Raw genomic sequence first — 24,608 nt, forward strand, 5'->3', positions numbered from 1 at the left:
GGCATATTATAGCCTACAGTGTAAGATCCTTACAATTACAATAATAATATATTACAGCCTCCTGTACTTTCGTTATATATATTTTTTTACTTTTTAACATTAACAAATTATTTTGGTTTATTGTTTAGTTCTATGTTGTTATTCCTTCGGCGTATTTAATTCTTTAAATTCCATGTGCATTGATTTGTAACATTTGTTGCAATATCTGTGATAGGTCACATAAAAAAATACAAAGAAATGTGAAAAATGCTATAAAGCTGACTGCCATGCTATCTTCAGACCAACATCCATGTGTGACGTCACTAATACGAGAGCATTGTAAAGCTGCGCACTCTTGCACTCAAGGTTGTAGTCTGTCATGGGTCTGTAAGTGTGTGTTGGTTGTAGGTGTTCAGTGGATTACTCGTCATCACTCATTTTACATATCATATTTGTATATAATTGTGTATTGAGTTAGCATCTACAACTCATTCAAGAAATCCATTTTGTTCGTTTACGACTCTTGGAAGAAATTATTTTTTACATTTTTGGGACATTTTGTGTTTAGGTTTTATCTGTCTTCGTTTTGCTGTTCTTGGCTATCATGTCTGTCCTGCTCCATATTTCTTCGTGTGAGCTGAGATCCAGTTCCCTCAGTTCTGTTCTCATAGCTCAGTCTTATTATAAAACATTGTCATTGTAAATTTCAGTTCAAATTTTTTTAGTATAGTTTATAGAACAAAATTGCAGAACTAGGTGGGGAAAGCATAGAAGTAGTGTTACATCGTCATTTATTGGTATGAGGGTTGAGGCTGGTATGAAGGCTGATATGAGGGCTGGTACTGGGGCTTGAAGGTGACAGCTGGACCGTACTGGTGTGGGTACTGGGCCTCGCCCTTGTAGCTCACCTGGGCCTGGTACCCGTTGTAGTGGTCAGCCACGTAGCTCACCTGTTGAGAGCAGAAAACGATTACAATTATGTCCAATTATGACCATTTATGACGTATGATATTTTACCATTTGGTTAAAGTTTAACCATATTAATAGAACTTACTGTTTGTATGCGGCCGTCAGGGAGAGCAACATTGTATGAGCCCTTCGCCGTGGACCCGTCGGAGTTCTCGTTGTGGCCGAAGTCAGTGCCAGCGTAGTCGTCCTTGACACCGTAGGCGTAGTTGTATGGGATGGGTTCCTGGACATGTGCAGCAGCATTAGTTACAAGCACCGTACACCTTCCTTAGTAGTGAATATTGTTTATGAACAGATTAATGTTTTGAGGGTCAGGAAATGTTCAAAATTGATCCTTACCGACTTGTAGACAGGCTGTCCGTAGGGATCTGTTGGAAAGGCCAAAACCACACCCACTGTCAGCAAGATCGCGGCCACCTGCTAGTATAATTTTTAGCTAAATAATGTTAAATAATTACCCAATTAAGTATATATTTTCGTTGTTTAATGGTGCGTGTTAGTCACAGATATCGTCACACACGATCTCCGTTTCATATTTCAGATAGCCTATTATCTCAGATTCGTATTAAAAAGCCAGTTTTGAAGAAATATCGCTAAACTTCACTTTTTGTGAAAACAAGTTACCTTAAACATGTTGAGGAGGAGGAGGTGTTGTGTTGGTAGAGCGGCGGAGGAATGAGTGATGGTCAGCAGTGTGGGAGCCAACCTTATATAGCCAGGATCACGCTTCTCTTTCCCATTCCTTCCGGGAATTGGTTAACGATTTAAAACGTTGCCATGTTCCAAGGAACAGCTGCATCGTGGTCAAGTGCTATAATTATAATGATATGTACATGATGTTATGTATAATTATTTTGATGTTATGTAATGCGTGGTCTTAGAATACCCTACCATATCATACGTTTATATGTTCTGAATAGTTCTGAATCAGATGTGATTCACATCTTTTTAATATTTTAGCAGTTCACAATATTAGCAGTCAGTTAAGTTGGAAAAATAATGGGAATGCAGAAAACATTATCAGAAGGTAGAAACTGTGTTGAACTCTTTATTGTATGAGTATTTACATTAAATTAGTTCTTATAGGTAAATTTGTCTTTTGGTTCGTTAAAAAATTATTTGCCTACTTTGTTCTCCAAGTTTTATAAATAAGGTTACAGGTAATGGTAAGCCGATATTAGTAAATTATTGAGTGACTGGCATAGAACTCTGACTGTTCGAGAATCTGAGATGTAAAAAGCGGCCATGTCCCAACAGGTTGAGCAGGGAGGCTTCACAGGCCTAAGACCCCAGGTCTGTCTGACAACCATTTCTCTATCTCTCTTTATCTGTATTTATCTGTTCGATTTTTCTGACTCTCCAGCTCTGTCTAGCTCTATTTAGTTATCATTATTGCTTTATCTATGTCTTTCTATCTATCTAGCAATCTATTTTCCCTTCTCCCCCTTCATCCCTTCCCTCTTTCTCCCTCTCCTCAAGAACCACTGAAACAAATGTATGGTCTCAGTACACACCCGTCACCAAGAAAGGTAATACTTATCTTGGCCTGCTTAAAGCTGTGACTCTTGCAACAATTGCCTCCTCCCAGAAGCATTATTTTTGTATTAAAATATTTAGGCACATCTGCATTTGTGCAGCTACCCTAGACTATTTGAAGGGCAGTACAGTGTGTGTCAAGAACTAGCTACATGATGCTAAAAGCCTCCATTACACAGGATGGTTTTAGTCATATACAGGCATCCCTGGAAACACAAACAGAAACTGTCTCCATTTTCCGCTTGTTACAACTTGTAATAAAGTTGTTACATCTTGGCTTAACGTGTTTATGACGTATTAGAACGTTGTTACAACTTGCTATATTGGTTGTTATAACTGGTTAGGAGGTGTTAAAACTTGTTCGAACGTTGTACCAACGTCGTAGTTTCGGTGTGTGTTTGGTGGGATGTGATCGGTAGCCTGCATTGGCAACCGGGGAGTGCATTATGAGGATATCCTCAAGAAAACGAGAGTTAATAATGTAATTGCTAAGCTCCACGTACCTCATGCTGGGCGTCTGAATGGCAAAATAACTGAGCATTCAGTGATGTAGTGTGGTAGATCATGCCGCAGTTCCTGCTCACAGAGTTTGCACCTGGCGTGCTCAGAATTGGGAGATCCGTCACCTGTAGCCACCTGCCACAGGTAACGGTAACCCAACCTGATCCTGGCAACTGTGTCGCACAGTCTGGTGGACGTTTTGTGCTGCCCATAAACCTAGGTTTCGGATCTAAACAACTCATAGTTGTTTATACTGGGGCTTTCAGGTCGCAGGGAGTCAGTAATTTCTCTCCTATTAGACCTGAGTGTTTAGAACAATATAGTCTTGACAACAGAGATGGGGAAACCTTTGTCAAATTCAACTTCATACTTGTTACACGCACCGCCGAAGTATTAAAAACTCTAAAGTACTCACTCCATATTTCACTCTTTACTCTATCAAAGACTCCACGAAAATGGCCTTGGCCTACCTCCAACAAGCCTACGTCAGTTTCGTTAATTCCCTGCAAATTTGTAGGAGATTCATCCCAGGCATCTGGCCTCCAACTTTTGACAGATACAATTTCTCTAATAGTACAGATAAATATATAGATATGGGGATCACATGGTTGTTTCAAGCGCAGGTTAAACATAGATATATGAATTAGATTGGGTGGATATAAATAGGAGCTGCCACGTAAGGGCTAATAGGCCTTATGCAGTTTCTGTAATATTCTGTTATTGTATTGTGAGAGTTGCCGTTCATTGGTAAGAGCCATCTCTAGTTGTTTTTAATGTCATTCAGATGTTGTTGATTTGTTTTATTTGGCAATTTCTTGCCCTTCCAGATTAATTAGTCTTGACACACACGAACAAATCTAAGCCAACAGTCTATATGAAGTTATCCAAGATGACTGTGAGTGTATAACAGGCCTTACACATATACAATATTAGCCATTATATTTGATCACCTCTAATGTGTAAAAAAATATTACTTGCACACGCTCTCCAAATTATAGTTTATACTGTGTTCTTTAAGGCTCAAAATAATCTTTATTGGAACAACTTTGTACATTAAACAGCGCCTTAGCTCTTTTACGGAAATCCTGTGCAGAATTAGACCCATTTCCGACAACATTTTTCCAGGTGTAGATTATAATATACTATTTTCTGGCCGAGCTCCAGGAATGTATTAAAACAAGTTTTAATACATTAATACAGTGACGAATTTTAGGCCTTCAGAAATGTTTGTTTTGAAACAGATATTGGCAGTGATTTATTCTGCCCATCCGGGTTAGCAATTTCTTCTGTCATAAATGGAGCGATTAGTGTACATAGTACACTAATCGCATAGTACACAAATAAAGTACAGTGTTGGAGCATTGTTGCCTAACAATCTAGGCATATTATAGCCTTCAGTGTAAGATCCTTATAATTACAATAATAATATATTACAGCCTTCTGTACTTTCGTTATATATATTTTTTTACTTTTTAACATTAACAAATTATTTTGATTTATTGTTTAGTTCTATGATGTTATTCCTTCGGCGTATTTAATTCTTTAAATTCCATGTGCATTGATTTGTAACATTTGTTGCAATATCTGTGACAGGTCACATAAAAAAATACAAAGAAATATGAAAAATGCTATAAAGCTGACGGCCATGCTATCTTCAGACCAACATCCATGTGTGACATCACTAATACGATAGCATTGTAAAGCTGCGCACTCTTGCACTCAAGGTTGTAGTCTGTCATGGGTCTGTAAGTGTGTGTTGGTTGTATGTGTTCAGTGGATTACTCGTCATCACTCATTTTACATATCATATTTGTATATAATTGTGTATTGAGTTAGCATCTACAACTCATTCAAGAAATCCATTTTGTTCATTTACGACTCTTGGAAGAAATTATTTTATACATTTTTGGAACATTTTGTGTTTAGGTTTTATCTGTCTTCGTTTTGCTGTTCTTGGCTATCATGTCTGTCCTGCTCCATATTTATTCGTGTGAGGTGAGATCCAGTTCCCTCAGTTCTGTTCTCATAGCTCAGTCGTCTTATTATAAAACATATTGTCATTGTAAATTTCAGTTCAAATTTTTTTAGTATAGTTTATAGAACAAAATTGCAGAACTAGGTGGGGAAAGCATAGAAGTAGTGTTACATCGTCATTTATTGGTATGAGGGTTGAGGCTGGTATGAGGGCTGATATGAGGGCTGGTACTGGGGCTTGAAGGTGACAGCTGGACCGTACTGGTGTGGGTACTGGGCCTCGCCCTTGTAGCTCACCTGGGCCTGGTACCCGTTGTAGTGGTCAGCCACGTAGCTCACCTGTTGAGAGCAGAAAACGATTACAATTATGTCCAATTATGACCATTTATGATGTATGATATTTTACCATATGATTAAAGTTAAACATATTAATACAACTTACTGTTTGTATGCGGCCGTCAGGAAGAACAACATTGTATGAGCCCTTCGCCGTGGACCCGTCGGAGTTCTCGTTGTGGCCGAAGTCAGTGCCAGCGTAGTCGTCCTTGACACCGTAGGCGTAGTTGTATGGGATGGGTTCCTGGACATGTGCACCAGCATTAGTTACAAGCACCACACATCTTCCTTAGTAGTGAACATTGTGTACGAACAGATTAATATTTTGAGGGACAGGAAACGTTCAAAACTGATCCTTACCGACTTGTAGACAGGCTGACCGTAGGGATCTGATGGAAAGGCCAAAGCCACACCCACTGTCAACAAGATTGCTGTCAGCTGCAAGGAAAATTTTTTCATTGAACAAATAATTACTAATTATTATTTTAGAGTTCAGTTGTATAAATCCCTCTGCAATATATAAACATAATAAATAACAAATATCACTGTATAATAGGCATATACATATACCATGTAGACTAAACTATTTTCCATAGCCCAGCTTTAAAGAAATAAAATCACTAAACTTGACATTTTGCCATATCGGGTTACCTTAAACATGTTGAGGAGGAGGAGGTGTTGTGTTGGTAGAGCGGCGGAGGAATGAGTGATGGTCAGCAGTGTGGGAGCCAACCTTATATAGCCAGGATCACGCTTCTCTTTCCCATTCCTTCCGGGGAATTGGTTAAATGTTTAAAACGTTGCCATGTCCCAAGGAACAGCTGCATCGTGGTCAAGTGCTGTAATTGTAATGATGTTATGTAATGCGTGGTCCCAAAATGCCATCCCATATCATCAATATGTATTTTGAATGGTTCCGAATCACATGTGATCAATGTCTCTGTTGATGTTTCCAACTCGAGAAACTGTGGCTGAGGTAAACCCAGTACAGAGTCAGCCGTCAGCGTCGTCATCAGTGTGGAAAAAGATGGTGCCTTATATGTATATATATTTATTAATATTTATTAAATAATATGTCCGTTTGTCCGAGGTTGGACGCCAGATGTCTTGGGTCAACCCGTTCTCGCAAATTTAATAAGTCAATATTGACTTATTAAATATATGCATAGGTGACATACTTAACATAATAGTTTCCCTTGAAAAGCTTCATAGAAAACACCGACCTTACCTAACCTACTTAGTATGTCAAGATAAGCATCTTATTGCTTCGTAATTACAATTATTACCTAACCTATACCTATAATAGGTTAAGTAACAATTGTAATTACGAAGCTATAAGATGCTTATTTTAACATACTAAGTAGGTTAGGTAAGGTCGGTGTTTTCTATGAAGCTTTTCAAGGGAAACTATTATGTTTAGTATGTCACCTATGCACGCAACTAATAAGTCAATATTGACTTATTAAATTTGCGAGAACGGGTTGCTTGGGTTGGCTTCACTTAACTTTGCAGGGTGACACTAATGGATTGAAGGGACTGTCACTAGCAGGTCAAAGTCGGTCCCATTGCCTCCTTTTAGTATAATGTGACTTACCCTGCGACCCCTCACATGAAGTTTTTCAGCTGTTCATAATATTGCATTTATTTATGGGAGATTTTCAATTTTGTAGACTCTTAATCTTCAAATGATGCAAAGTTTTGAAGTCATTATCTGGTTCTTTGAGTTGACCATCTTGCTGTGTGACCCGGGTACTGCCGGGTATTGTTACAGATACTGACATGCTGTAACACATTCTGATATCAGATTTGCATTTTGGGATTCCCAACACTTAAATGGCATAATTGTTTTGTTTTTTCTCGATTACTGATATGAGATCGAACTATATCTAGTTGTATTTAATGTTTTCATCCAGGATTTGTTTATTGTATATTTTTAACAATAGATGGGGTGGCCCTCTCTCTAAAAAAGGTAATGCTGTAACCCGAATAAATAATTTTCGAGTAAACCATGAAAGTGCACAGGTAATTTTTTTATTTATGTATTAGGTACATCTGCAGCTACCCTAGACTATATGAAGGAGAGTATAATGTGTCAAAAAGCTAGCTACGTGGTGCTTAAAAATCCCCATCACACAGAATGGTTAGTCATACAGAGGCATAGTATAAGTAGTCTGCACTGGCAGACTCCTGGAGCATTATGAGGATATCATGAACACAAGAGTGAATAAGGCAGCAGTGATACTAAAAGTCCCCATCTCGCACGAAGGTTAAGGGAAGTACAGTGTGTGTCAAAAAGCACTCTACGGAAAACACAACCCTTGATTTTATTTCAGACTTCATGAAAATGACAAGAGGAATACTATATATGCCGTTATTTATTAAGCTCTAGACCCCGACTAGCCTAAGACACTCACATACCCCGTATGTTTCATGTTGGAAAGTTAGGTGGGGCTAGCCCCGAGCGTTTGGCTTCCTATTGTTAATTGATATTATATTTTATTCATAAAGTTCTGGGGAGTGAATTGTTATGCTCATTCTTAATGGGTCGGTTATTGTACAAAACGGAGTATAGTCCTGAAGCTGGGTTGTCTTCAGTGTAGGGACAGTGTTGCTTTCATTGTAGGCAGTGTAGCCTTCATTGTAGGCACAGTGTTGCCTTCAATGTAGCCTTCGGTATTGCCTTCATTGTAGCATTCAGTATAAGCACAATATTGCCTTCAGTTTAGGCACATTGTAGCATTCAGTGAAGGCACAGTGATGCCTTCAGTGTAGGCACAGTATTGCCTTCAGTGTTGGCACAGTGTTGCCTTCAGTGTTGCCTTCATTGTAGCATTCAGTGTAAGCACAATGTTGCCTTCAGTGTAGGTACACTGAAGCATTCAGTGTAGACACAATGTTGCCTTCAGTGTAGGCACAGTGATACCTTCAGTGTATGCAAAGTGTTGCCTTCAGTGAAAGCAGTGTTGCCTTCATTGTAGGCACAGTGTTAAATATTTTAAGACTTCATTGTAGGCACAGTGTAATGTTCAAAGTTGATACATTAAAGCCTTATGTTTAGGCATATTTTAGCCATCAGTGTAGATACATTATTACCTGCATTGTAAGCGTAGTATAATCTTCAGCGCAAACACATTATAAGCCTTTAAATAGGCATTATATTGCCTTAAGAGTATGCACCATATATGGCCTTCAGTATAATCACATTATAACCTTCACTTTTATTATTTTATAGACGTCAGTGTTGGTATATTTAGTATCAAGAAAAGTGAGTCGAGCAATTAATTATACTTCTAAATTACTAAAAAAAATCAAAGCCATGTTTACTTGCTTATGAAATGTGACTTTATATTTAATCATTTTACTCATTTATTTCTCATTTGGTTTTAACATTTATTTTTATTTGGTTAGATCCATAATTTTGATGGCCTAACTACACAGCAGAAAATGGAGAAACAAGGACTGATTTTGTTTTTTTTATTGTTGCCGCCGGAAGCGGCTAGTTTATTGTGCACCCCATACTTATCTTGTGAGCGGTAGCGCAAAAAAGCATTATAGAGGAAACCGGAGACCTCAACGGAGATTATTACATTAACAATTACATCTATCCTTCACAATTTATAATTATAATGTCAGCTAGTTACCGAGAATATTCAATTTCAAGAGCTATATATTTACAGTAAATCATTATACATTAATGGTAGGTCTTATCGCTAATACATAATTATTTGAGCAATGGAGATATTACAGAGTCACAGGGGAGCTGGTGTTTATTATTAGTCCTCACAATACACTACTTGTTTCTTAATCTCATATGTCGTTTATCTACTGGAAGCCAAATATGGATACAGTGCAAGGATTTCAGATAGTTCATCCTTAGTAAGAAGATAGGTTGCCATTTCATACAACGTGAGTTTAGATTTATCTCTAAATGGCTCAATTTTACTACAGTCCAAGATATAATGTTCGAGTGTATCCCTGTCTTTGTCCACACACGTTGCACTTCACTTCATCTAGATCCCGATACAAGCCGAATTGCCAGAGATACTTGTAGCCAAGTCTTATACGAGCTGTGACAACATCTGTTAGTCTGCCTATTTTGTTACTTACCCCATACACACGTTTTACTATACACATTTCATTATCGTGAACAATGGACCTGCTAATTCCAGTTTGCACTGTTCTGCTTTTTTTCAAATTCAACCAAGAGTTCTCGTCTAATGACACTTTTAAGGGACCTATTTGATAACTCAAGATTCCGTTCAACACTGTCTTTATTTACTGCAACTTTAGCAAGGGCGTCAACTTTATCATGTTCTTACAGGCCAATATGAGAAGAAATCCACAACGTTTTTATATTTAACCCTCTTTTTTAGTATGTTTATATGTCTGGCTTCAGAGACAAGCACGTTATTACTTGATTGCAAACTGTTTATTGTTCGTAGTGAGGAAAGGGAGTCAGAAATAATTAAGCTGTCTACTTCAGTGTTGTCAATAATTTCAGTGCTACCAGTTTTGCTACCAACTCGGCTTGCATTGTAGATGCAAAGTTAATAATTCTTATATTCCTTTGAATTGTGCTGTCATCGGGCTGATAAGCAATAACAGCACTTTTTGTCCTCTCTGTAGCTGTATTGAGTGATCCGTCAGTGTATGTGGTCTGTGCGATGTTGTTTTTAGTTTGTACATTATGAATGTGTTCTTTGGTGTTTAATTTAGCAGCAAGCTGAGCATGAGGGCTGTTTGTGATTAGTTTCTTGGTGGGGTATGCAGGCGTCAAGATGTCAAAAGGTACTATCTGCCAGGGTGGAAGGAGAAACGAAGACGTTTCGGTCCGTCCTGGGCCATTATCAAGTCGTGTGATAAGACGACCTAATAATGGTCCAGGATGGACCGAAACGTCGTCTTTCTCCATTGTCTGATGTGTCGTTTGGTCATCATATCTTCTGCCACGTTAATGTGACTCATCGTCTTTGATTTTATTCTTTGGATGTTTTAATATTTTATATACACTTATTTTTAACTTTTGTTGACATGTTTGTCATTTGTCACTTGAGAAATTAACAACCAGATGCGCAAGTAATAGGTGATAATAGTGAACACCAGACTACCATGTCCTCACCAATCGCCATGTGTGACATCACTAATAGGATTGCAGTTGTGAAGGTGCGCACTCTCTTGCACTCTAAGGTTGTCGGCTGTCAGGGCTCAGTAAGTAGGACGTGTACTCACCTACTCACGTGTGTGTGTGCGTGTGTGTGTGTGTGTGTGTGTGTGTGTGTGTGTGTACTCTCATATTGGTACTTTCTGGATTGAACATTAGCTCTTGGATCCTGCTTTTCTAGCCGCCGGTTGTCTATTCCAATGATTCTTGACCTATATCTCTGTGAATGGAGTTTGCTTCTACAACCTGCTCCTTCGTTTTCCACTACTCTTACTCTAAAAGAAAACTTTCAGACGTCTGTATGACACATCTGAGTCTCTAGTTTCCATCCATGACCCTTTGATCTATTGTATTCATTGTGATCATTACATTTTTTCCAATGTTAATCCCCGTAAGTATTTTACATGTCTCAAATCGTGTCCATCCCCTTCTCTGTTTCTAGCGTCGTATGGTTTAGTTCTTCCAGTCTTTTTATATCCCATCCCCTCGCAATTCAGGGACGAGCCTCGTAAACACTTAGCCTTTCAGAGCACGCATAGACACGATGAACCACCTAAACTATTGGAACCGTCTCAAAGCTCTGACGATGTCTCTGGAAAGGAGACGAGAGTAATATATACATGAAAGATGCAGGAGGGCTAAGTCTCAAATTTTCAGAGTAGAATAACAACATACTGGAGCGAAAGATACGGAAGGAAATGTAGAATAGGAGGAGTGAGGAGTAGAGGTGCCATAGGCACAATCAGAGAGCACTGTGTGAACATCAGGGGTCCACAACTGTTCAATACTCTCCCAGAAAGTAAGATATATTAATGGAACAACATTGGACTTCTTTAAGAACCAATTAGACAATTTCTTGCAAGAAATGCCGAACCAACCAGGCTGTAGTGGATATGTGGGCCTGCGGGCAGCTGCAAGTAACAACCTGTTGGACCAAGTTATCACCCGGCCTTGGGGAGAAGAACTCCCGAGACCCTCTCCAGATAAGATCCAGGTAACTTGCAAGCTTCTGAACCGTTTCGAGTTTCCTTGTGGGTTTTTTAAGATGGGGGCTCCAGGAAGGGACGGCATACTCTAAATGTGGTCTCACGTAGGCGGTGAACAGTGATCTAAATGCCTCCTTATTAAAGTTCCTGAACGATGTTCTGACTTTTGCTAGTTCATAGTGTGTTGCTGATGGTATTCTCTTTATATGAGCTTGCAGTTAGGTTTGGTGTTGATGTCCACTCCCAGGTCTTTTTTTCTATTCTTTATCGGGAGGTAGTTATCCTTTATCATGCACCGTCCATTTTTGATGGGTGTGTGTATTTGTGTACATGCCTGTGTGTAATGGCATGGATGTCTTTGCATGATCTAATGTGCATTTGAGTGTTTATATTTGTATTCAGTGAACTGTTTGTTAATTCAAAATAGTTTCATATAATGCTGTAATGTGTCATGAGTTAGTATCAACTTCATGAATTTCATTCCATGAATTTAGGAGTCTCTTCATGGAATAAATTCTTTTCGATAGCTCTGTAACATATTTTTGTCTTAATTTTTTAGCAATGATCTGTCGTTTTTCTGTTCCTAGCGGTCATGTTTGTTTTACGTGTATGGAGAGATAGGGTTTGCTCAGTCTTCCTAGTAGCTCAGTTCATTGTATAACTCAATACTATTGTCAAATAAATTACAGGTTAAGTTTTTAGGTATAATTTATTGAAGAAAATTGCAGAACAAAGTGGAGAAAACGTAAAAGTAATGTTACATCGTCATTTATTGGTATGAGGGTTGAGGCTGGTATGAGGGCTGGTAGGAAGGCTGGTACTGGGGCTTGAAGGTGACAGGTGGACCGTACTCATGTGGGTACTGGGCCTCGCCCTTGTAGCTCACCTGGGCCTGGTACCCGTTGTAGTGGTCAGCCACGTAGCTCACCTGGTGGAGCAGAAAACAATTACAATTATATCCAATTATGACCATTTATGATGTATGATATTTTACCATTTGGTTAAAGTTAAACATATTAATAGAACTTACTGTTTGTATGCGGCCGTCAGGGAGAGCAACATTGTAAGAGCCCTTCGCCGTGGACCCGTCGGAGTTCTCGTTGTGGCCGAAGTCAGTGCCAGCGTAGTCGTCCTTGACACCGTAGGCATAGTTGTATGGGATGGGTTCCTGGACATGTGCACCAGCATTAGTTACAAGCACCGTACACCTTCCTTAGTAGTGAACATTGTGTATGAACAGATTAATATTTTGAAGGACAGGAAACGTTCAGTACTGATCCTTACCGACTTGTAGACAGGCTGTCCGTAGGGATCTGATGGAAAGGCCAAAGTCACTCCCACTGTCAACAAGATCGCGGCCACCTGCTGATATAATGATTATCTAAATGTAGTTAAATATTTATCCAGATTAATATATTTATAAATGTTATAATTGAATAATGCGTGTTAGCCACAAATAACGTTTCGCACACGATCACTGAGCCGTAGACCTACTCATGTTTCAAGTAACCTGTGATCTCGGTATTAAGTTTCTGGCTAAATTTTCAACAATATATTACTGAACTCCTCTTCTTTCTCAAATCAAGATACCTTGAACATGTTGAGGAGGAGGTGTTGTGTTGGTAGAGCGGCGGAGGAATGAGTGATGGTCAGCAGTGTGGGAGCCAACCTTATATAGCCAGGATCACGCTTCTTTCTTACCTTCCCTTGGGAGAAATGGTTGACGGAGTCACATCACGAGGTACTAAATGGTTTTGAAATAAGATGGTATTATTTCTTTGCTTTATATATATATAATATATATATATATATATATATATATATATATATATATATATATATATATATATATATATATATATATATATATTTGTGTGTAAATCACGAATACATTAACGTGATGAACAATGTGACAATGTTTAACCACGAAGGAAATGAAATAAGAAATTCCTTATCTACTTTCCGGTTAATCAGCACATCATCAGAAGGATGAACATTACAGTTCAGTGGAGGGGATATATATATAGACAGGAAGGACACACGTGAGCTGCGGAACAATGTCTTTGTAACTTCAGAACAAGAGGAAACTACAGAAAACCCATTGACCAATACATGAGAGTTCCATGTAGCGACAATACCAATGAGGTAACTGTGGATTCATGCTCTTACTGAAATCTTTTGAAATTTGTCAGTTAAAAATGAATCCAAATTTTAAAAATCCATATTAATGTTCATATTGTATGGCTTAGTAATTTGCATTAAAGCAGATACAATAATGTTTCTATTGAAAATGCTTGTACAATTAGTTATTGAAGAAGACCTCTCCTAGTCAATTTGGTGAGAATTTTCTGCCAAATGAAGAAATAAAGCGTTAGATAATTGACCAATTTTCACCAAATTTTTATGCTTTGTAATTCGAAATGTCAAATCAATGGACGTTTGACCTACTTAGAATGTATTACTATCTTTACAAAGCATTTTGTAAATGAGAGTTATCACTACGAGGGCTGTTTCTAACTAATACTTTTCCAACAGTATTTTGATAATTAAATAGTGCACCTAAATAAAATAAGTTTCAAGGCCTTGACAACATATTTGAACCCAGAAAATTTGTTGAACCCAGAAAATATTTTGGAAGAATTTTTCACTACATATTCTGCTATATTACGTACGTTTTGCTTTGTTACGGCAAGCTTTCAAAAAAACTTTGTGGATAACAAAGCTTGAGACCATTTGAACTAATATTCTCAAACTCTACCTCGAAAGATTCAGGGTTAACAAAAAGAAGAGATCTTAGATACATAGAGGAGAAACATTGTTTCACATTGTATCTATATCCTGAAAAATAATGAGCATATGTTAATGAAATAGTTTTTAGGTTTTCTGTCAACATTAAACTCAAGTGAAAAATCTTCCCAATGAATAATGATATCCAAAAATGTTAAACATTTATCATTTTCAGTCTTTATAGTAAATTTTTTTTAGAGAGATGACTTGATCATTTATCAAGTTTTGATAAAAATTCATATGAATTTACATGTGAAAGCCAAATACACAAAATATCATTAACATACCTAAAGCATGGAATAATTCCAGGGTTAATTTTGTAAACAAATTTCTTAAAAAAAAAAAAAAAACATGTACAAATTATCTCCACTGCTTTCAAATTCGTACAATTTTTTTTGATAAATTAGTTTGTAAAATTCCCCGTGGACTGGTGTGTACAGGTGCTGCCTTGCTTCTTGCAGGATCCCTGACGGTTAGGTGGTTGGCCACCCTCCTTTTCTCCGTTATATCCCAGCTCCTTGTCCTCATATCCCAGCTCCTTGTCCTCATATCCCAGCTCCTTGTCCTCATATCCCAGCTCCTTGTCCTCATATCCCAGCTCCTTGTCCTCATATCCCAGCTCCTTGTCCTCATACCCCGGGACCTTGTCCTCATACCCCGGGACCTTGTCCTCATACCCCGGGACCTTGTCCTCATACCCCAGCTCCTTGTCCTCATACCCCGGGACTTTGTCCTCATACGCCAGCTCCTTGTCCTCATACCCCGGGACCTTGTCCTCATACCCCGGGACCTTGTCCTCATACCCCAGCTCCTTGTCCTCATACCCCGGGACTTTGTCCTCATACGCCAGCTCCTTGTCCTCACACCCCAGCTCCTTGTCCTTGTATCCCCTCAGAGGACCGTATAGTCACACTGCCTTAGCGCTTTCCCCTCATTATTATTTTTCCCAACCTTTACCTTGTTTTACCTTGAGGTATTGGTCAAAGTATTTCATACAAAATTATATATATATATTACAAGACTCTTGTCCCCCGACAAGAGTCAGTTAGGCCCCTGAGGGGCCTGACAGCTGAGTGGGCAGCGCTTCGGATTCGTAGTCCCGAGATTCCGGGTTCGATCCCTGGTGGAGGCGGAAACAAATGGGCAGAGTTTCTTTCATCTTGATGCATCTGTTCATCTATCAGTAAATAGGTCCCTGGGAGTTAGACAGCTGCTACGGGCTGCTTCTGGGAGTAACAAAAAGGAGGCCTGGTCGAGGACCGGGCCGCGGGGACGCTAAGCCTCGAATTCATCTCAAGATAACCCTTATCCTGAGTTAGTTACAGGCTACGGTTATTAGAGTATGAACCTTAATAAAGTCATTATGTGACCTTTATAACTCCGCTCTCTGGATAAATTCAAGGCGCAATGGTCAATTATGACACTGAAAATAGGAAATAAGACAATTATGTAATTAGTTCAGCACATATGTAAGTTGATTTAAGAAACATTGAAGTCCAGTTCGAGACAGTCTCCGCCCCGGCTCACAGCCCTACCTCTCCTCTCACTGAAAACACTCCATTTGTCACGTTATCAACCTCGACGTAAAAATTGCGGTGGTTTAGGGAAATTAAACCCACCGTAATATTGACGCTTTTTACGGGTCTAATGATTATCGCCTCCGGCATGGTTAGGTGGGGGTACCCTAGGGATCTGCACTTACACTGGATTTTTTACGGTGTGGTAATCGAGAGAATGAATGACTAGGTCTATGACGTCCATACTGAGCTGCTTCACTTGTTCTGAATGGTTCTGTACCAAATACTAGTTTGGTCACATTCGTTCAATACTTACAGTTGAAAGATAGCCAAAGTTAGCCTAATCCAGAGATATTCTTCGCCGTCAATGTCGTTACTGACCGATACTGATGTCAGTATTGCAATACTAGTTATATAAACATCAGAGGTCCACGGGTGTTCAACATCCTCCCAGCGAGCATATAGCCATAACAACTGTGGACATCTTCATGAGAAAACTAGATAGTTTTCTTTAAGAAGTGCCGGACCAACCGGGCTGTGGTGGATATGTGGGCCTGCGGGCTGCTCCAAGCAACAGCCTGGTGGACCAAGCTCTCACAAGTCAAGCCTGGCCTCGGGCCGGGCTTGGGGAGTAGAATAACTCCCAGAACCCCATCAACCAGGTATGGTTTAACGCACAAATATGGACTGTTGTAGCCAACAACGTTCACGCCATGTACTATCATTTTTGTTGGATTAGGTTGATGAGGCCGTATAGACCTGGTAGTCTTCTATACTTCATACTATAAGTATTAAGTATACAACAATAGTATATACAGAAGATCTAGCGATCAAAGGACAACACAAGGCTCACATCGGCAAGACAACTTCTAATCTTACTAAGACGAACCTTCCAAAACATGCTATGCCAAACCATTGTTAATTTGTAATGCATTTTAAACTGTAATATTTGTTATAAACTGTCATTTATGACTCGCGATAAACTGTGTCGTTTAAGACTAAACATCTCTTGTTTAGTCCTACATTGTGGAGTGTTGAGCTAGAAGTGGTCTACATTAATATCTTACTTCTCTAGTATATGTAAGGTCTCGGTGAGATCAGCCTTGTCACATCTGGTTTGTAGTGTTATTAGTCTTGAGGGCCCCCAACTGTTCCTGGTATGAAAGTCGATTAATTCTGGGATGATTTTAGTCGCGTTGTGTTGAGCTGTCTCCAGTGTAGACGAGTTGTTTGATACAGTAGTCCTGCTGGGGGCGCACCTGAGGTTTACATGCCCGAATAACCACTTTGCTCTCCTTGAAGCCAAAAGGTCGTTTGAAAATGTTTAGGCCATCTGGATGGCCTCGGGTATTGCTGGTGTTTGATACCACACGTCCCACTGTTGAGCATACTACAGGTCTTACTGTTGCGCATACCACAGGTCCCACTGTTGAGCATACCAACAGTCCATTTTTGGGACTGTACTATTGGGTAGCCCAAAAGATGCTTAAAAAAGTGGAGCTGTAACAAAATAGTCTCACTGTCCAAGTCCTAAATAAGCTATCCTAGGCCTAGTATGTTATAGTAAACTTAATTCAGTACATATACTAGACCTAGAAAAGAAAGGCTTGGTTTTGGTTCATTTTTGTCGTGCCTTTTACAATATTAATGGTACATAACGTGAACGTTGTTGGCTTCAAGAGTTCATATTTGTACGTTCAAACTGTATGTTTGAATTGTATATGTAGTCTATATTTATAGCGAACTCTGTATGTTCAAACTATATATTCAAATAACATGATGTTTAACAGTGATAAATTCCAGGTACTCAGAAACAATAAAAATGAGGACCTTAAACATAATACAGAGTTCAAAACACAATCAAATCTGCCTTAGTAGGAAAAACAGCATGTAAAAAATTTGGAAATGATGATATCTGACGACCTAACGTTTAGGGAGCATAACCAAGCAAATATTGCGTCAGCCAGAAAAATGATAGGATGGATTACGAGAACTTTCAAATCCAGGGATCCCATCACAATTGTTGTACTCTTCAAGTCACTTGCGCTGTCCCGTCTTACGTACTGCTCAGTACTCACTTTCCCCTTCAGAGCAGGAGAGATTGCTGAAATAGAGGGAATACAGAGAACATATACGGCACGCATAGACGAGATAAAGCACCTAAATTATTGGAATCGTCTCAAAGCTCTCAAATGTACTCACTAGAAAGGAGACGAGAGAGATATCAAATAATATATACTTGGAAAATACTGGAGGGCCAGGTCCCTAATCTACACAGTAAAATAACAACTTACTGGAATGAACGATATGGCAGAAAATGCAGAACAGAACCAATGAAGAGCAGGGGTGCCATAGTCGCAATCAGAGAACACTGTATAAACATCAGAGGTTCACGGTTGTTCAACATCCTCCCAGCGAGTATAAGAAATATTGTGGGAACAACCGTGGACATCTTCAAGAGAAAACTGGATAGTTTTATTCAAGATGTGCCGGACCAGCCGGGACCAACAGTCCATTTTTTGTACGTTTGGCTCAATAGTTGATAACTTAGGGAGGATGGGCTGAGTTTGAGGTACGTATTCGACTCCAATTCTCAGGTATTTTGTGTTTGTTATTTTAACAGTGGTGGAAATGAATTTCGTCTTCATCAAACATACTTTTTTTTGGATAGAGCAATGATGACCACCTGTAGATGGTTGATGACCACCTAGATGGTTGATGACCACCTGTAGATGGTTGATGACCACCTGTAGATGGTTGATGACCACCTAGATGGTTCCTACGATTCGTTCAATTTATTATTTTCTTCGTATTTATTTATGGCAACTTTTGTTCTTGCTTTGGGCATTAATGACCTCGTTACGTCGCCAAATGTATTATTTAGTAATAATAATGTATTATTATAAAGATGGGCCAGAGTGGCCCGCTTTAGAGGTAGGTCAGACTGGCCCGCTTCGGAGGGAAGCCAGAAAGACACTTCTATCTATTTTTCTATCAAATTTGCATGGTAAAAGAAACGAATTTGTTTTATTTAAACATGCTTTACTTATTTATATACAGTAACACTGACTAGGTGAGGTAACGTAAGACTGGTCACAGTGATGTTTATTGGTATGAGGGCTGGGGATTGTATGAGGGCTGAGGCTGGTATGAGGGCTGGTAGGAGGGCTGGTACTGGGGCTTGAAGGTGACAGGTGGACCGTACTCGTGTGGGTACTGGGCCTCGCCCTTGTAGCTCACCTGGGCCTGGTACCCGTTGTAGTGGTCAGCCACGTAGCTCACCTGGGAACACAAACAGTAAATTAGCAAGTACTTCCACTTTACAAATATTATAGATAAGGCATCTCTTCAGTTTAATATACCTCAGCTACGGTGTATAAAAAGCGTCCGTTTACCGTCTGGATGCGACCGTCGGGGAGGACAACATTGTAGGAGCCCTTGACCGCGCTGCCGTCGGAGTTCTCGTTGTGGCCGAAGTCAGTGCCGGCGTAGTCGTCCTTGACACCGTAGGCGTAGTTGTATGGGATGGGAGTCTGCGGAAGACGTAATTAATTGCCATTCACGAACCATTGAGTGCTTGTACAATGAAATGACAAGAACGTGATGTATCTATGTGAAAATATTTAGGCAATTTGAGGAGATCGAACCTGCGTCCGTAGACTCCCCAGGTGCGTGTGCCTGGTAAGTTCAGGGATACGGATTCGATCCCATTACATGAACTTTATTGGCTTGTATACTGTGAGTAAGCAGTAATATATTTAAATAATATTCACATAAGTTGAACAGTGGATTTAGGAGTTGTCCGACTTACGTCTTTGTAACCAGGCAGGGCTTTGGGCTCGACATCGTTGGGGTCTGAAGGGAAGGCCGCGGCAGCCGCCACCACCATCACCAGAGCCGCCACCTGACCAAGAAAATCGATGTTTACAATAATGGCTAGAGAGAGATCCAGACGTTAAAGGTGCTGGTAATGTGTGTCTCACCACTTTCTAAACACCCAGCGATGAGTCGTAAGCATTTAACGCCCGAGTCTTTCCTCTGCATTGTTTGAAGAGTAGGTTATATATATATATATATATATATATATATATATATATATATATATATATATATATATATATATGTATATATCAACGAATGTTCAAATCAGTGGGATGCTCTTGTAGCCTCAACACCCATCATAGATCCAACAAAAAAATATAAACAGTCCAGCAGGGACCACCCACTAGATAAAAAAATAGCTGATGCCATGCTCAGCGTGCAACATCAGATAAGGAGAAAGCCCGCCTCAGAGCAGTGCGTGCCCCCCAAGCAGGAGATTTCCTTCTAGCAGTACCCATGTCGGCAACAGACACACGTCTAGATCCAGAATCCCTTCGTGTAGCAGTGGCCCTCCGCCTTGGTGCCCCAATTCACACTGAATACAAGTGTATTTGAAACAGGGCAGAAGCAGACCAATATGGACTGCATGGGTTGTGCTGCAGTAGGTCCAAGGGCTGGAATTCAAGACACAATGAGGTGAATGATATCATCAAGAGGAGCCTTGCCTCAGCTCAGTGCCCAGCAGAGAGAGAACCTCGCATCGTAGAAGACCAAAACCCAGATGAACCCTGCACTTCGCCCAGATGGCATCACAATATACCCTTTGAAGAGGGACAGAAAGCTGGTGTGGGATTACACATGTGTATCCACCCTCGCTGACACCTAGATACACTTCGGTGCTGATCAAGCAGGTGGGGTGGCCAACCACAGGGAAACAGCAAAATCATTCAAGTACAGGCAACGAAAGGTCAATACACCTTTGTTACCATAGCGTCTGAGACACATGGCCCCTGGGATAGAAGCGCCATGGGATTCCTCAAAGAACTGAGTTCCAGGCTCATTGACATCACCAGAGACAAAAGGGCTGCCAGTTTCTTGTTTCAGCGCCTCAGTGTCGCTCTCCAGAGGGAAAACTCCTCATGCGTCCTCGGTTCCTGGCCAGAGGCGGAGGAGCTTCAAGAGATCCATAACCTTTAAACACTCGTTGTCCTAACTAATGTAAAACTTGTAACCTTGAAATAACTAATAAAGCACAACAACAAAACATAAAAAGAAGGGGGTAGTAGGAGAAAACATAGAAACTGTATTGGAGGGGACCTAAGCATCCCTCCTAATGTGTTATGTGTGCTTTTCTCCGAGGCCAAGTGTGCCCTTTCTTCTAGCCAGAGGTGTGTGTGTGTGTGTGTATATATATATATATATATATATATATATATATATATATATATATATATATATATATATATATATATATATATATATATATATAATATTATAATAACACACCGCAACCTGTATGCCTTCTGCAGTTAACTGAATTCTAAGTATAAAGTGATGCTCCGGAACCCAAGCCGGGAGAACTGAACCTTCAGATAGTGCCAAGACGCGGTAATACCCGCCATTACCTTCATCAGCTGCATGACGAGACGCTGTTGGTGTTGTTGTTGGTGTGAAGACGGAGGAGGGTGTGATGCTGCTGGTGGTGGCTCTGCCCATCTTATATACGGGTTGGCTCCGTGGCTCTCTCTCGCCGGCACCCATCCTGCAGGTGCCATCGATGGAGGGGGCGGGGGTGAAATGCTGGGGGGAAGATGGAGGGGAGGGGAGGGGGGCGGTGGAAGTGAAGGGGAGTGAAATGGGTGATGACAGGCGGCGTCTGAATGGATGGGGTTAGAGAGCAAGAAGTGAAATTGATAGTTGGGAAGAAAGAGGGTGAAATCTGTTACATTTGGGGATATGGGAGCCGGGGAGGGGGGGGTGTTATTATTGTGTCTGGTGAGGGTGTGGTTTTGGACGGAGCTGATGGGTTGTGGGTACGCGCGCGCACACGCACACACAAAGTTGCTGGAAGGAGGCAAATGTCATACCGATTTTCAAGAAAGATGATAGGGAGGAGGCACTTAACTACAGACCCGTATCACTGACAAGCATCCTCTGGAAAATACTTGAAAGATTAATTAGGCTAAGACTTGTTGAGCACCTGGAGAGCATTGGGTTTGTAAACAAGCACCAACATGGGTTCTGGACAGGGAAATCATGCCTAATAAACCTTTTAGAATTTTATGATAAAGTACAAGGATAAGGCAGGACAGAGAAGGGTGGGCAGACTGCATATTTCTTGACTGTCAAAAGGCCTTTGATACAATACCGCACATGAGACTGCTATACAAACTTTAGAGGCAGGCAGGAGTAAGCGGAAAGGCCCTAGCATGGGTAAGGAACTACCTAACAGGAAGGAGCCAGAGCGAGAAGTCGGACTGGCAAACAGTAACGAGTGGAGTACCTCAAGGATCGGTGCTGGGACCAATCCTCTTTTTAATTTACGTAAATGATATGTTTACAGGAGTGGAATCCTACATGTCAATGTTTGCGGATGACGCAAAATTAATGAGAAGAGTTGTGACAGACGAGGATTGTAGGATCCTCCAAGAGGACTTAAACAGGTTGCAGAGATGGTCAGGGAAATGGCTAGTGGAGCTCAACACCAGTAAATGTAAAGTTATGGAAATGGTATCAGGTGATAGGCGACCAAAGGGACAGTACACAATGAAGGGGAACTGCCTACCTGTAACCATTCGAGAAAGAGACCTGGAAGTGGACGTAACACCTAATCTAACTCCTGAGGCACATATAAATAGGATAACGACAGCAGCGTACTCTACACTGGCGAAAATTAGAACTTCATTCAGAAACCTAAGTGAGGAGGCTTTTAGGGCGCTTTACACTGCCTACGTGAGACCAGTCTTAGTGTAAGTCGTGCCAACATGGAGCCCCCACCTGAAGAAACACATAAGGAAACTGGAGAAGGTTCAGAGGTTTGCGACGAGGCTTGTCCCAGAGTTACGAGGGATGGGATATGAAGAGCGTCTGAAGGAACTGAACCTTACGACACTAGAAAAAAGAAGGGAGAGAGGAGATATGATAGGGACATATAAAATACTCAGGGGAATTGACAAAGTGGAAATAGATGAAATGTTCACACGTAATAATAACAGAACGAGGGGACATGGGTGGAAATTGGAAACTCAGATGAGTCACAGATATGTTAGGAAGTTTTCTTTTAGCGTGAGAGTAGTGGAAAAATGGAATGCACTTGGAGAACAGGTTGTGGAAGCAAACTCTATTCATACTTTTAAAATTAGGTATGATAGGGAAATGGGACAGGAGTCATTGCTGTAAACAACCGATGGCTGGAAAGGCGGGATCCAAGAGTCAATGCTTGATCCTGCAAGCACAAATAGGTGAGTACAAATAGGTGAGCACACACACACACACACACACACACACACACACACACACACACACACACACACACACACACACACTCTCACACACTCTCACACACACTCTCACACACACACTCTCACACACACACTCTCACACACACACTCTCACACACACACACTCACACACACACACTCACACACACACTCTCACACACACACTCTCACACACACACTCTCACACACACACTCTCACACACACACACTCTCACACACACACTCTCACACACACACTCTCACACACACACTCTCACACACACACACACACACACACACACACACACACACACACACACACACACACACACACACACACACACACACACACACACACACACTCTCACACTCACACACACACTCTCTCACACTCACACACACACACTCACACACACACACACACACACTGGTGGCGCTGGTGGATGAATGGACAGCACGCTAGAAACATAGTCCTGGGGACCGGGATTCGATTCCCGGCGCTGGCGGAAACAAATGGGCAAAGTTTCTTTCACCATGATGCCCCCTGTTACCTAGCAGTAAATAGGAACCTGAGAGTTAGACAGCTGTTACGGAATACTTCCGGGGGGGGGGGGGGGGGAGTGTAAAAAATATCAGTTGATTGATTGACAGTTGAGAGACAGGCCGAAAGAGCAGCGCTCAACCCCCGCAAGCACAACTAAGTGAATACAACTAGTTGAATACACACACTGCAAGGAAGGCCTCGCTTCTGAGTGTACAGCACTCAGGGTCTCCTGATCTCCCCATAGTGCATTACTGCTGTCTTCCCATTGATTTAACATTTGTCCCGAGGGGCGAGTTTATTGGGCAGCGCCACTCATCCTGTGAGTGAACACACCGCCATAGTGACAGTATTGGGCAGCGTCACTCATCCTGTGAGTGGACACACCGCCATAGTGACAGTATTGGGCAGCGCCACTCATCCTGTGAGTGGACACACCGCCATAGTGACAGTATTGGGCAGCGCCACTCATCCTGTGAGTGGACACACCGCCATAGTGACAGTATTGGGCAGCGTCACTCGTCCTGTGAGTGGACACACCGCCATAGTGACAGTATTGGGCAGCGCCACTCATCCTGTGAGTGGACACACCGCCATAGTGACAGTATTGAGCAGCGTCACTCGTCCTGTGAGTGAACACATCGCCATAGTGACAGTATTGGGCAGCGCCACTCATCCTGTGAGTGGACATACCGCCATAGTGACAGTATTGAGCAGCGTCACTCGTCCTGTGAGTGGACACACCGCCATAGTGACAGTATTGGGCAGCGCCACTCATCCTGTGAGTGGACACACCGCCATAGTGACAGTATTGGGCAGCGCCACTCATCCTGTGAGAGAACACACCGCCATAGTGACAGGATTGGGCAGCGTCACTCATCCTGTGAGTGGACACACCGCCATAGTGACAGTATTGGGCAGCGTCACTCATCCTGTGAGAGAACACACCGCCATAGTGACAGTATTGGGCAGCGCCACTCATCCTTTGAGTGGACATACCGCCATAGCAGCATGTACAAC

General features: G+C 41.1%; 4 protein-coding genes across 5 annotated transcripts; all 4 read right to left on the reverse strand.

The window, feature by feature from the left end:
* Positions 1-527: 527 nt before the first annotated feature.
* Positions 528-1,622, reverse strand: LOC123761002 (pro-resilin-like). 2 transcript variants are annotated; one of them, XM_045746809.2, is made up of 4 exons: positions 1,573-1,622; positions 1,288-1,368; positions 1,034-1,171; positions 528-929 (listed from the first exon to the last, which is right to left on the reverse strand). In XM_045746809.2, exons 1-4 carry the CDS (start codon positions 1,579-1,581, stop codon positions 771-773), a joined length of 387 nt encoding a protein of 128 aa, XP_045602765.1. In that variant the 5' UTR covers positions 1,582-1,622; the 3' UTR covers positions 528-770. The 2 variants fall into 2 exon arrangements, with proteins under 2 accessions (XP_045602765.1, XP_045602766.1); XM_045746810.2 differs by having other exon boundaries at positions 1,288-1,365; positions 1,573-1,612.
* Positions 1,623-5,139: 3,517 nt separating this feature from the next.
* LOC123761247 (pro-resilin-like) lies at positions 5,140-5,955 on the reverse strand. Its single transcript, XM_069339123.1, has 4 exons — positions 5,947-5,955; positions 5,656-5,733; positions 5,402-5,539; positions 5,140-5,298 (listed from the first exon to the last, which is right to left on the reverse strand). The coding sequence occupies exons 1-4, from the start codon at positions 5,953-5,955 to the stop codon at positions 5,140-5,142; spliced, it is 384 nt and encodes a 127-aa protein (XP_069195224.1).
* A 6,177-nt stretch (positions 5,956-12,132) lies between these two features.
* On the reverse strand, positions 12,133-15,990 carry LOC123761165 (cuticle protein 18.6-like). Its single transcript, XM_069339239.1, has 5 exons — positions 15,932-15,990; positions 14,886-15,119; positions 12,727-12,814; positions 12,473-12,610; positions 12,133-12,370 (listed from the first exon to the last, which is right to left on the reverse strand). Exons 1-5 carry the CDS (start codon positions 15,988-15,990, stop codon positions 12,212-12,214), a joined length of 678 nt encoding a protein of 225 aa, XP_069195340.1. The 3' UTR covers positions 12,133-12,211.
* A 2,845-nt stretch (positions 15,991-18,835) lies between these two features.
* On the reverse strand, positions 18,836-19,646 carry LOC123761166 (cuticle protein 7-like). The gene is made up of 3 exons (XM_045747109.2): positions 19,558-19,646; positions 19,142-19,279; positions 18,836-19,028 (listed from the first exon to the last, which is right to left on the reverse strand). Exons 1-3 carry the CDS (start codon positions 19,633-19,635, stop codon positions 18,852-18,854), a joined length of 393 nt encoding a protein of 130 aa, XP_045603065.2. The 5' UTR covers positions 19,636-19,646; the 3' UTR covers positions 18,836-18,851.
* Positions 19,647-24,608: the final 4,962 nt, after the last annotated feature.

This window comes from Procambarus clarkii, chromosome 41, assembly GCF_040958095.1.
Source record: "Procambarus clarkii isolate CNS0578487 chromosome 41, FALCON_Pclarkii_2.0, whole genome shotgun sequence".
Classification (NCBI taxonomy): Eukaryota; Metazoa; Arthropoda; class Malacostraca; order Decapoda; family Cambaridae; genus Procambarus; species Procambarus clarkii.